At 40.5% G+C, this 13261-nt stretch overlaps 1 protein-coding gene and 1 gene segment (V, D, J or C); both read right to left on the bottom strand.

The window, feature by feature from the left end:
- Positions 1–1326: 1326 nt before the first annotated feature.
- LOC127360987 (uncharacterized) lies at positions 1327–9454 on the bottom strand. Its single transcript, XM_051395560.1, has 5 exons — positions 8993–9454; positions 8402–8770; positions 7868–8095; positions 7460–7662; positions 1327–1413 (listed from the first exon to the last, which is right to left on the bottom strand). The coding sequence occupies exons 1-5, from the start codon at positions 9141–9143 to the stop codon at positions 1342–1344; spliced, it is 1023 nt and encodes a 340-aa protein (XP_051251520.1). The 5' UTR covers positions 9144–9454; the 3' UTR covers positions 1327–1341.
- On the bottom strand, positions 4357–6453 carry LOC127360988 (T cell receptor alpha variable 14/delta variable 4-like). The segment is given in 4 exon segments: positions 4357–4833; positions 4922–4969; positions 6095–6193; positions 6277–6453. Coding segments are annotated over 4 exon segments (588 nt in total).
- Positions 9455–13261: the final 3807 nt, after the last annotated feature.

Here is a 13261-nt window from a genome sequence, read left to right on the forward strand (position 1 = left end):
AGATAACTCTGTAACTTTATGATCTAAAGGTTTTTATCAATGAAGCTCTTTTAATGTTAATGATCTCACCTACCTCTTATTGTGAGCAGAAACAAAGTCACAAACAGACTGAAGTTCACTGACAGCATCTTAAAGATAAAGACAATCTGTCTGTTTTTTGGATGAAACACCACTGTGAAAGTTTGTGTCTTTTCTGTACTTGGTTCTCAGTTTCGCTCCTCCCTTAATCCCTCCCTCCTTCCTCTCACAACTCTGACAAATAGTGTGTTTGTCACTGCTGTGCTGCTGTTATTCACTAAATGCCATCATTTCCATCAGGTAACAAGTAGCTGATAAGGTCACACTGATTGACACAAAAACTGTGTCTCTGTAAGATGATCAGTGTGAAATTAAATTTCCCTTATTTTGTACTTTATCTTTACTGCTCCACTACTTCACTCAGGAGTTAACTAATAATAATAATATTTTTTTTTTATTCACAAGCGTTTCTCTGAGTACTCAAAGACACTTTACATAAAAACATAAAAGCAGCAAAACAACATCAAATAGTAAAACACTAAAAACACATCAGACTAAGCTAAACATTAAAAGCAATTTTAAAAAGGTGAGTTTTTGTCAGAGATTTGAATTTTGGAAGGTCGGTACAGTCACGCATGTGTTTGGGGAGAGAGTTCCAGAGGGAGGGGGCAGCTTCAGAGAAGGCTCTGTCACCCCAGGTTCGGTGCTTGGTCCTGGGTGGTGGAGTCAGGAGGTTTGCATTGGATGAGCGGAGGCTACAGGATGGATTGTGGCGGTGGAGCAGGTCAGTGAGGTAGGAAGGGGCCTGGTTATGGAGGGCTTTGTGTGTAAGGAGGAGGATTTTGAACTGAATACATTGTTGGACCGGGAGCCAGTGGAGGTTCTGAAGTACAGGGGTGATGTGGTCACGGGTGCGGGTGTGGGTGTGGGTGAGCAGACGAGCAGCAGAGTTCTAGATGTACTGGAGTTTATTTAAGGTTTTGGATGGTGTGCCGTAGAGGATGCTGTTGCAGTAATCGATTCTGGAGGTGATGAAGGCGTGGATGAGGGTTTCTGCAGCAGAGAAAGAGAGCGATGGGCGGAGTCGGGCTATGTTTTTGAGGTGAAAAAAGGCAGTTCTGGTGATTTGGTTTATGTGTTGTTCAAAGGAAAGGTTATTGTCAAAGATGACTCAGAGATTGCGACTGTGAGGGAATGGAGACAGATTATTATATCTGAAAGGTATAATCCTTTCTATTTTAGTGTTACCTTGGTTACCTTGATGAAATGTAATTTACAATGAAGTGTCAGTAGTTTCATTTCTAGTCCTGTCAGACTGTATCATCACATACCACTGTAATTGTAACAGTGTGTGACTCCCTCTAGTGGATGTTGTGGAGTATTCTGTTGTCTTTGGTTTTTGTACAGAGTTTTGGTGTTTCCTGTCACTGTGGGCTGCAGAGCACAGTAGTACACAGCAGAGTCTGTCACTGCAGCAGAGGAGATCTCCAGATCGACTCGATTTCTCTCCTTATTCAGTTTAGGAGTCAGTCGAGGGTTTGGGGGTTGTGCTTTCAGCACTGAAGGCTCTGTTGTGTCAGTGATCAGGAGAAGGTACTGAGGAGCTGATCCAGGATCCTGTCGATACCACTGGAGATTATTGGCTTTAACTGAATAGCTGCAGGACAGAGTGACACTACGGCCCTCTGATGAAAACACTTCAGCTCTGCTGGCAGTAATATCATCTTCCAAGGTGTTACCTAGTGAGGGAAACAACATGTTATATTTAGAGTTCTGTTCCAAAGTGAGACATCCATACACATGGACAAACACATACATACCTATGAGAGTAGAAAAGAACAAAATAACAGTGAGTTTATCCATGTTTACAGAGGTAAAATGCTGTAATTGAAGGTTCAGTATGAATACGTTTTGTGAGCTGTGTTTGGTCTGATGATCACAGCTGGAATCAAACAGTTCTACCATGAAGCACCTCTGCAGTCAGTAGGAGGAGACTCATGTGCAGCGGGGGGGGGTTTAAGACCGACTGTTAACTGAATATCTATTTATTTTATCACCGGATCAATCATGGTCCAATTGATGGGGCTGTTGTCCAATAAAAGGAGGAGCTGAATGTGTAAATCTTCAGTGAGGAGCTGTCAGTTTTTTGTACAGAGTTAAGATGTTTTTTATTAAGAGGTTTTTTATTTGTCACATGCACAGTTATACATAGTACAATGCACAGTGAAATGCATTCTTTGTACCTGCAGCCAGTAGTAAAGAAAAACAAAATACTACTACAGTAAAACAGTAGTGATTGCACATAACACACAAGGTAAACAATATAAGTGAAAATATATAACTAAATATATATATATTTTTATAACACTAAGAAAAAAAAATCAAATCAAATATAGACTGTAATATAACATATAAAATGTAGACTGTAGACTCCAAGTGTAAAACTTAGTGGGGGGTAGCTCATATATATACACACACACATTTACAGTATTGAAAGCAGCTATGTGAGTAAAGTGCAGTGGTGCAGTGGTTTTTAAGTCCGGTTAAGGCTCAGAGTTGAGCAGGCGGATGGCATGTGGATAGAAACTCTTCTTCAGCCTCTCAGTCTTTGTCCTCAGGCATTGGAAATGCTGACCTGATGGCAGTAGAGAGACGAAAGCGTGTCCGGGGTGACTGGGCTGTTTGAGGATCTTCTTCGCCCTTAACCTGCAATGTTTGGTGTAAATGTCCTGTAGGTTGGGGAGAGGGGTTCTGATGGTCCACTCTGCAGAATGGACCACCCTTTTGAAGTCCTGCCTGGTGCAGTTTCCCATCCAGGTGGTGATGCTCCCACACAAGATGCTCTCGATGGTACAGGTGTAAAAGTTCCTAAGCACCTTGAGAGGGAGCTAAAAGTCTTTGAGGCGTCTGAGGAGGTAGAGATGCTGTCTAGCTTTCTTCACAATGGTGTTCAGGTGATGAGTCCATGACAGGTCCTGTGAGATGGTCACTCCCAGGTATCTGAAATTGTCCACTCTTTCCACCTCAGAGCCACAGATAGTGAGTGGATGGAAGTCCCTCTGCTGTTTCCTGCTGAAGTCCACAATCAGTTCCTTAGTTTTGCTGACGTTCAGCAGGAGGTGGTTCTCCCAACACCAGTCCTCCAGGTGGGAGACCTCCCTCCTCATCGTCGTGGGAGATTAGTCCTACAACAGCGGTGTCGTCAGCAAACTTGATGATGATGTTGGAGTCTGACGTGGCCACGCAGTCCTGTGTGTACAGTGAATACAGCAGAGGGCTGAGCACACAACCCTGGGGGGGATCCAGTGTTGAGAGTCAGGGGGGCTGAAGTGTAGCGACCCACTCGAACCACCTGTGGTCTGCCGGTCAGGAAGCTGTAGATCCACCTGCACAGGGAGGAGTCCAGACCCAGGTCAAACAGTTTGGAGGCCAGTCTGGAGGGGACTATAGTATTAAATGCTGAGCTGTAGTCAACAAACAGCACTCTCACGTAGTTTCCCTTACCAGTGTCCACATGGGAAAGGGTCTTGTGGAGGAGGAAGGTTATGGCGTCATCTGTGGATCTGTCCGGCCGGTATGCGAACTGTAGTGGATCCAGGGTGGTGGGCAGTGTAGAGGTGATAAATGTCTTGATCAATCTTTCAAAACATTTCATCACCACAGATGTGAGGGCTATGGGCCTGAAGTCATTGGAACTGCTGGGGTGTGGTTTGTTTGGGACAGGGACTATTATGGAGTTTTGGTGTTTCCTGTTGCTGTGGGCTGCAGAGCCGAACTAATGACACTGTTAACTGAATATCTATTTATTTTATCACTGAATCTTGAAAAAAGAAATTATCTAAAGGCAGCATATAAATAAAAAATGACAGGACCTTGGATTGAACCCTGTGGCACACTAGTGTCTAATTGTAAATACAACTCAGAAGTTGAAGCAGATACATTACATGCAAATATATAATTTTTGGAAAGTAATTGGAATATTGTGATTCATTATATCTGAAACGTATCCTCATTCCTATTTTAGGTCATATTAAATGTATGGCAGTAAAAAGTGTCAAATGTTTTTTCGGTTGATGAAGTTGTTAGTGGTTTCATTGCCAAAGTTTTACATCTCAATCCTCTTTGGACATTCAAGGTTTTATTCAAATATGTTGTTTTCATTATTTTGAAATTGTCACATGTCACAATTAAGAAGCTCAATATGATAGTTAACCTGTAATTTTGAATGTTACATCAGCATTTGTTGTTACATTCAATTATGATGAAGTATTATTACATAAATAATGTCCCTCAAAACCTCATTGTCATCAGAGTTTGTATGGTATGATACAGCAAGCATTTTCTATTCTGTGTTTTATCTTTAATTCACTACACAGAATCAACAATGTATCATCACATGGCATTGAAGTTTAACAGTGTGTGACTCCCTCTAGTGGATGTTGTGGAGTATTCTGTTGTCTTTGCTCCAAAGGTTTTTGTACAGAGTTTTGGTGTTTCCTGTCACTGTGGGCTGCAGAGCACAGTAGTACACAGCAGAGTCAGACAGCTGAAGCTTCTGGATCTTTAGAGGAACTGATCTTGAGGTGGAATTTACTGCGGATGAAAATCTCTCCTTGAACTTCTCTGCTGTGTTCCCTTCATCTCGTTGAATGCGGCTCAGTATGAATTTGGGGCTGTTGTTTCCATCCTGTTTGTACCAGAACAAAGTTGGACTTGTGGCACTGGTCTCAAATGTACATTCAAGTGTAACTGTCTCTCCTTCAGTAGCAAAGACATCTCCTGGTGGCTGGGTCACTCTGTCTTCTCCTTTACACTCTGGGGAAGAAGAGAACATGCAGAGGAAGAGATGAATCAATAAAGATGATTGATTAAAGGAGAACAATCAGTAGGTTTAAAGAGTTACCTAGCCAGAGAGTCAGAATCAGGATGTTTCTCAGCCAGTGTTTCATGTCTGCAGTGAGAGGGGAGGAGAGAGAGGAAGAACATTGATACTCTGATGGATCTGGGCCTTCACATCATTGGTCCTTCCTCTTTATCATCTGTTGAGGAACTCTCAACATTTACATCTCATTTATATTCAGCAGTGAAATATCTCAGAAACTACTGAATGGATTGTCATGAGCTTTTATCCAGATATTCATGGTTGTCATTATATTTGGTTCATTCATGTTCCCCTCAGGATGAATTGTAAGAACTTTGGTGATCCTCTGACCTTTAATCAGTATTTAATTAGTCCCATACTTTGGTTAATGACCAAATACCAACAAGACTAATGACACAGCTGAAGCTGATATGAGGATGCAGCAGTTCTAGTCAGTAAGATCCAGTGGGTGTCTTTCACTCTTAAAGTATTTTAGATATAAAATTCCTTGGAATATGTTTCTGTACACAACGAGGACTATGGATTTGGTCCATATCAGTGTAATATCCAGACTATATGCCATTGGCAACATTGTATTTAAGCCAGTTTTCACATTTTTAGGGGGAAAATGAGCATCACCATGTGACCTGTGGACAAGATGGCTATGTACTACTTTGAAACTAACACATTCATACACATTCACACACCGATGCACAGCATCAGGAGCAATTTGGGGTTCAGTATTTTGCTCAAGGATACTCCAACATGTTGTGCAAGGAGCCGTGGATCGAACCAACAACCTTCCTATTAGTATATGACCCGTTCTGCCTCTGAGACACAGCACAGATATCACAGAGTCTTGGGAGGAAACCTTGGCACTCCAAGAGGATTGAAATAGAAGAGACAACATCTGCATCATTAACGCTGCCTAGCAAGGTAAAAAGGCTTCCAGCAGCTTGTCAGTGTGTCAGCTTGTGTTTTTGTACAGAGACTGTGGGTTTGCTGTCACTGTGGGCCTCACAGCACAGTAGTACAGAGCAGAGTCTGTCACTGCAGCAGAGGAGATCTGCAGATCCATTTGGGTTTTATCCTCACTCACTGTAACTGACAGTCTAGAGACTGGGTTAGACATTAATGTTCCTGTTCCTGAGTGAGAGATGAGGAACTCTGGTGGTTTTCCTGGATATTGTCGATACCAGTAAAATTGATCTTGACCAGTTGCTTTTCTGGAGTATGTGTAGGACAGAGTAACAGTGCTGTCTTCTAAACTGGACTCTTGTTTCTTGACTGCAGTGAGTTCTTCACAGCTGACACCTAAAGGAAGAGATAACTCTGTAACTTTATGATCTAAAGGTTTTTATCAATGAAGCTCTTTTAATGTTAATGATCTCACCTACCTCTTATTGTGAGCAGAAACAAAGTCACAAACAGACTGAAGTTCACTGACAGCATCTTAAAGATAAAGACAATCTGTCTGTTTTTTGGATGAAACACCACTGTGAAAGTTTCTGTCTTTTCTGTACTTGAGTCTCAGTTTTGCTCCTCCCTTAATCCCTCCCTCCTTCCTCTCACAACTCTGACAAATAGTGTGTTTGTCACTGCTGTGCTGCTGTTATTCACTAAATGACATCATTTCCATCAGGTAACAAGTAGCTGATAAGGTCACACTGATTGACACTTTACAGCACGTGAACGTCCTGAGTTAAATCTTTAGTTTTTAATAATTATTATTAATAATAATACAAATAATAAAACTGCTACCATAATTACTGGATTAACTGGAATATATAACAAAACAATCAAAATTTAAGATGGGTTTAAAATATGTTTGAGTGTGCATAACAGCTGAATACAATTAATAATTTAGAAAAGATCTGGAACATATTGTAGACCTAATGTCAAACTAGCTCCGAAAGTTTAAGACATTTTTCTTAAAGCTTTCCATGGTCAGGATACAAACCTTTGACCAAGCACCGAGTGCATCATCTTGAGTCATGAACTCAAACCACTCAGTTACTGATCAACCTGCAAGACCTGAGAGAAGAAGCAAGATAATAAAAATGAGAGAGGTCCTAATTGTTAAACATGGCCTCTGTCCTGTATCTGCCCTGTCCTCTGTAACTTAGTATTGTCAAATGTACTCAATCAAATCTTTATAACCTGTCTCTGAAAGACGTTTAGTGTCAAATTATTGGACTCACTCAAACTAAAATAAATGAAGTTAATAATATCATGATTGTTAGTATTATATGAATCACAAAGAGAGTACAGACCTATGACCTGTATCTACAGCACTTGCCTATGTAACAATAATTGTTGATATAATTTTATGAAATGTTACACACATGTTAAAGTGACTTTATGTATAACATTTCACTTATTTTGTGCTTTATCTTTACTGCTTCACTACTTCATTCAGAATTGTGCTTTATTATATCTGAAAGGTATAATCCTTTCTATTTCAGTGTCAGTAGTTTAATTTCTAAAGCTTTACATCTCAGTCACATACCACTGTAGTTTGACAGTGTGTGACTCCCTCTAGAGGGTGTTGTGGAGTATTCTGTTGTCTTTGCTCCAAAGGTTTTTGTACAGAGTTTTGGTGTTTCCTGTCACTGTGGGCCTCACAGCACAGTAGTACAGAGCAGAGTCTGTCACTGCAGCAGAGGAGATCTGCAGATCCATTTGGGTTTTATCCTCACTCACTGTAACAGACATTCCAGAGACTGGTTTTGCAAAGATTTCTCCTGATTTCAGATGAGAGATGAGGAACTCTGGTGGTTTTCCTGGATATTGTCGATACCAGAAAAAATAATCATCATTACCTTTGTAATAATTGTAGGACAGAGTAACAGTGCTGTCTTTGAAACTAAACTCTTGTTTCTTGGAGTGAGTTCTTCACAGCTGACACCTAAAGGAAGAGATAACTCTGTTATACAATGTTGTAACAGTTGCAAACACTAAGACTCCATCTTGATGCATGTAATATACCTGTTATAAAGTACAGAAACAGTAGAGAAAACACACAATGATGCAGTGACAGCATGTTGGATAAAGGTAATGTTTCTGGTTTGTGTATTGAACTCTGCTGAATATGGAAGTTCCTCTCTCTTCTATAGTTCAGTAACAGCTTAGCTCCTCCCTGAATCTCTCCCTCTCCTCTTAGATCTGTATTTTCTTCCTCCTGGTTAACAGACTGGTAGCAGCATTTTCCAAAAGCTGGAGGTGGGAAGTTTTCTGTTAATGATTCTTTTTTTACTGGATTTAAATTAGTGATTTAAAGGATGGATCACCTTTTTCAGGGTTTGTAAATGTAAGAATTTTTAAAAATAAAATCATCATCACAGTACAACTTTAGTCCGTCAATGAAAAAGGAAGCTCAGCGTCAAATATTACATTAGTATGTGTAACATCACTGGAGAGATGAAATGTGAAATGTTACACACATGTTAAAGTGACTTTATGTATAACATTTCCCTTATTTTGTGCTGTATCTTTACTGCTTAACAGTGTGTGACTCCCTCTAGTGGATGTTGTGGAGTATTCTGTTGTCTTTGCTCCAAAGGTTTTTGTACAGAGTTTTGGTGTTTCCTGTCACTGTGGGCTGCAGAGCACAGTAGTACACAGCAGAGTCTGTCACTTTAGCTGAGATGATCTCCAGATGTACACGTTTCTCGGTTTTGTTAATGTGAGCTTTGAAATCAGAATCAGTTGGATGAATCAATCCTTCCTCTGTGATGTAGAGCAGGAACTCTGGTCTGGATCTCTGGTATTGTCGGTACCATTGAATGCTGAAGATGGCACCGTCATATTTACAGGTCAGGTTGATGTTTCTTCCCTCTGCAACATGTTCTTCAGTACTGTCTGGCTTTATGATGTTCATGGAACCCAGGGCTGCAAAATGAGTATTATTCATGTCAGTTAGTCTGCAAGACATTCTGACATCAACAGACTCAACAGAAATGATCATCTTTGATCAATTTTAGATACATTTAATAAACCAAATGTATTTTTCTACCATGGAAATTGTAACCTTACACAGATAAAGCTCTAGTACCAAATATCTGGTTAACACAGCAGGTTAAATGAGACTTTGATCTCTGTTCTAACACTCACCTATAAAGTGAGAGAAAAGTAAAAAGAGGTAAAGCAACATGTCTTTGGAGTTGTTAAAGTCAAACTGACAGCAGATGAGCAATGTTCTTCCACTGCAGTAGAATGAAAAAACTAAAGAGCCTCTCTGCTGCACAGCCCTTCTCCTCAACATCAAGCTGATTGTGCTTTTAGTTCCTCAAACATTTCTGCTCTGGAGACAGAAACAATCTCATTGGTTGAGTTCAATGTCAGTGGGAGGGGCCAGAGAAAATCCTTTTTACAGATTCTCTGCCTACCAAAGTTTAATGTAACCAATGACATTGTTTCTGCCTCAGAGAAATGTTTGCTGAATGTCCAGTTTCAGTTCTTCACACCATTGTGAGACCAAGGCAGGTCACAGTAGAAAGAAGCTGGATCACCTGAAGATTTAGTCTTTATTCTGGGAACATGGAGGACATTTTATAGTTCCATAATAATAATTACAGCAAACATTAATATTGGATATATTGAATCAGCCCTAGCTAGAAGCCATCATGTCTTTATCCTTTACCTTGTCTTTGTTTGTTAAGATGCACTCTAAAAAAAAATCCTAATTTTACAGTAAATTTTTACAGTAGTTTTTCCGTTTTTTTTAAGTGTAAAAAAACCAGTAAAATTACAGACATTATCTGTAAATTAACAACCCGTCTGTTTTTTTATGTGTTATGCCAATAATGACAAACTACAGTTATTTCCCATTTTTTTTTACAGAAAATTACTATAATAATTACGATATTTGACCGTTATTAAATGTTTTGCTCGTTATATAAAGGTTTATTTCCATACTGACAACTAAGATTTTTTTCTGCAATTTTAAGGTTAATCTCATTAGTTGTGGTTTTACATTCAAGAGAGAAAGAGGCAGAGACAGAGAGACAGACAGAAAGAGATGGAGAGACAGAGAGAGACATCAAAGCTCTGTGCACAGTTTTACAATGAATTAAGATTTTACCCACTGTAATTTGTAAATTAAAAAAAATAAAAAATCCAACATGAAGAAAACAGTGCAGCAGAAACTTTTTGCTATATGTGATTTAGTGTGGACTTAACTGATGCTGCTATTATTATTATTATTATTATTATTATTATTATTATTATTATGAATAATACAAAGGTATTTCCCAATTTTGGGGTCACTAAAATATTTGATTTATGATTTTGATTCTGAAGTCATCTTTCTGTGAGTTATCCCTCTGAAACAATTGCTATTGGCTGTCTCACCATGTTGCTTTGAGTCTGATTGGTCAATGTGGCTGTCATCCAGGAAACTGGCCAATGAGCACTGAGCGCGCCTTCATTTGAAAGTACGTCAGTTTGAATGCTGCAGGACTTCAGAGCTACTCTGTAGGTCCACTATAATGAATTATGTGGATCATTATCTGGATTATTTTACATCTGCACGCCAAATTATTATTTGAGTGAATTTGAGTTGTGGGATTTCAACGGAGAACAAAACAACAAAAACGTGAATATGGACACCGTGGAAGAGTCACGATCTGTTTGCTCTCCTAACATGAACTTCACCTTATAACTGTTATACTTATAAAACATTGCCCTGTTATAAGTTAATAACCTGAGGTAATGTTTGTGTTCAAATCCATAATTTAGACTGTAAGTTGTCAGACTGTTAGGTTAGCTAACTGCTAACTAACTGATGTAACAGGTAACTTAATATTAGCTAACGTTAGTGTTAAGCATATTTTATGAGTAGCAAAGCCATGTTAAATAGCCTAAGCAGTGATGTCATGTGCCTGCGCGCACAAGGATGCTATTGTGAGCATGCGCAGAATAAACGGTCAGTGTGAGTTCAGACCAAAGAGACGATGGCGGTCTGTCCTTTTTCTCCCGTGAATATTAGCCACTAGCAGGTGCTAGCTAATCACTTTGGTGACTGTGATAACGATAGACTGCTGCAGAAATGACTAACGCTACAGGTTATGGGCCCAGTCATGCAGGCCAAAGGTGGTTCAAACTTTTATTTGACGGTGACGAGAAAAATTATGAACTCTGGGAAACGAGGTTCCTCGCGCATATGGAGTTGCGCGGCCTCAGAGAAGTTATCTTGGAGGAGCCGCAGATAGATGAGGAAGACGGAGAGGCATATGCAGAGCTAGTGCAATGTCTGGACAACAAGAGTTTGTCATTGGTAATGAGGGACGTTAAACGTAATGGAAGAAGAGCACTGGAGATTCTTCGCGAGCACTATGCCGGAAAGGACAAACCCCGCGTTGTGAGTTTGTATTGTGAACTTTCCTCGCTCCATAAGGCTGGCAATGAAACAATCACTGACTATATTATTCAAGCAGAGACTATATTCACGTCATTGAGAAGAGCAGACGAGCATATTAGTGATGGGCTTCAAATAGCCATGGTAGTAAAGGGGCTACCTGATTCATACAAGCCATTCGTCATGCACATCACCCAGACAAATGACATTGTAACGCTCGGTGAGTTTAAAACAAAACTGCGAAGTTATGAGAGTACTGAAAAATATGGAAAGAGTGACGTGAATGTAGAAGAAGACAACGTGATGAAGACTAGCGGGGTAACGTGGTCTTGTGGAGGAGGGAGAGGAAAGAAAATTAATCTGGCTGATGTCGAGTGTTACACCTGCGGTAAAAAGGGTCACATGGCCAGAACATGTCCTGACGAATCCCAGGCGAGAAGAGAGGAACGAAAATGGGACAAACCACAGCGAGGAAGGGGACGCGGTCGAGGACGAGGCCGTGACCATGTGAAGAAAGCTGACGGAGAGACGGTTGCAGAGCCTACATCTTTCTGCTTCTTTAACGCGAGTGACTGTCCTACACAAAGAGGAAACAAAAAGGGTCTAATGGTCGACTGTGGCGCCACAACACACATGATCAACGACGCCACAAAGTTCAAAACAGTGGACAAGAGCTTCAGACCCTTGGACCACATGGTCGAGCTTGCCGACGGGACTAAGGTGAGCGGGATGGCGAAGATGAGGGGAGACGCCGAAGTCTACTTGCTGGACAGCGAGGGACAACAAGTGAAAACGAGGCTCAAGCAAGCACTCTACATCCCATTGTTTCCACAAAACATCTTTTCAGTCAAAGCAGCGACAGCCAACGGAGCCGAGGTCCACTTCAAGGACGGTGATAACTGGCTGTTCCACAAGGATGGTACCAAGTTCAAAATGGATGTGTATGGTAGGCTGTATTACCTTAGCACAGTAGAAAATGAAAATGTTGATGAAGTGTATGGTTGTCATGACATTCAAACGTGGCATAGAATACTTGGCCATTGTAATTTTGATGATGTTGCAAAATTAGAGAAGGTGGTTGAAGGGATGTCTATAAAAGGTAAACATGATAAGTCCAATCAAAAGTGTGAAATATGCACACAGGGCAAGTTTACACAAAGCAGAAAAAGACAAGCAGACGCTAAAGCTACAACTGTACTAGAGCTAGTGCACACAGACGTATGCGGTCCTATAGAACCAGCAGATAAAGATGGATACAGGTATCAGCACTTTGGTCAACTTTGGTTGTTTTTAAAGTGCTTAACAAATAAAGTTGGACTGGATTGGATTGGATTGGATGCGATAGCATTTACTGATGATTACAGTGGGATGATTTTTCCATACTTTATTAAAGAGTGACACGACAAAAGCTACAGAAAAATTCATAGCAGACGTAGCTCCATATGGAAAGATTAAGTGCATAAGGTCTGATAACGGGACAGAGTTTACCGGACAGGAGTTCCAGTTTTTACTTAGGAGTAATGGGATAAGGCACGAGACCAGTGCACCCTACTCACCTCATCAGAACGGAACTGCCGAAAGAGGGTGGAGAACCTTATTTGAGATGTCACGATGCATGCTTTTGGAGAGTAACCTCTCAAAGCAATTATGGACATATGCTGTACAGACAGCAGCTCAAATCCGCAACAGGTGTTACAGTAAGCGGCTGGAGCAGACACCTTACCGTGTTTTCACAGGAAAAACACCTAACCTATCTAACATGAAGATATTTGGCTCTGAATGCTACATATATCAGCAGGATAAGAAGAAGCTGGATCCTAGGTGTAAAAAGGGGATCTTTGTAGGCTATGATAAATATAGTCCAGCATATAACGTGTATTATCCTGAGACAGGAAAAGTCCTAAAACATAGGCTGGTGAAATTCATCACCAAAGGTAGCGCAGATAGCCAGACTCAGACAGATTGTGACGTGAGTGACGACATTGAGAGTTATGGAGATACACCACCGAAGGTAATCAACCAGG

This window comes from Dicentrarchus labrax, unplaced genomic scaffold, assembly GCF_905237075.1.
Source record: "Dicentrarchus labrax unplaced genomic scaffold, dlabrax2021, whole genome shotgun sequence".
Classification (NCBI taxonomy): Eukaryota; Metazoa; Chordata; class Actinopteri; family Moronidae; genus Dicentrarchus; species Dicentrarchus labrax.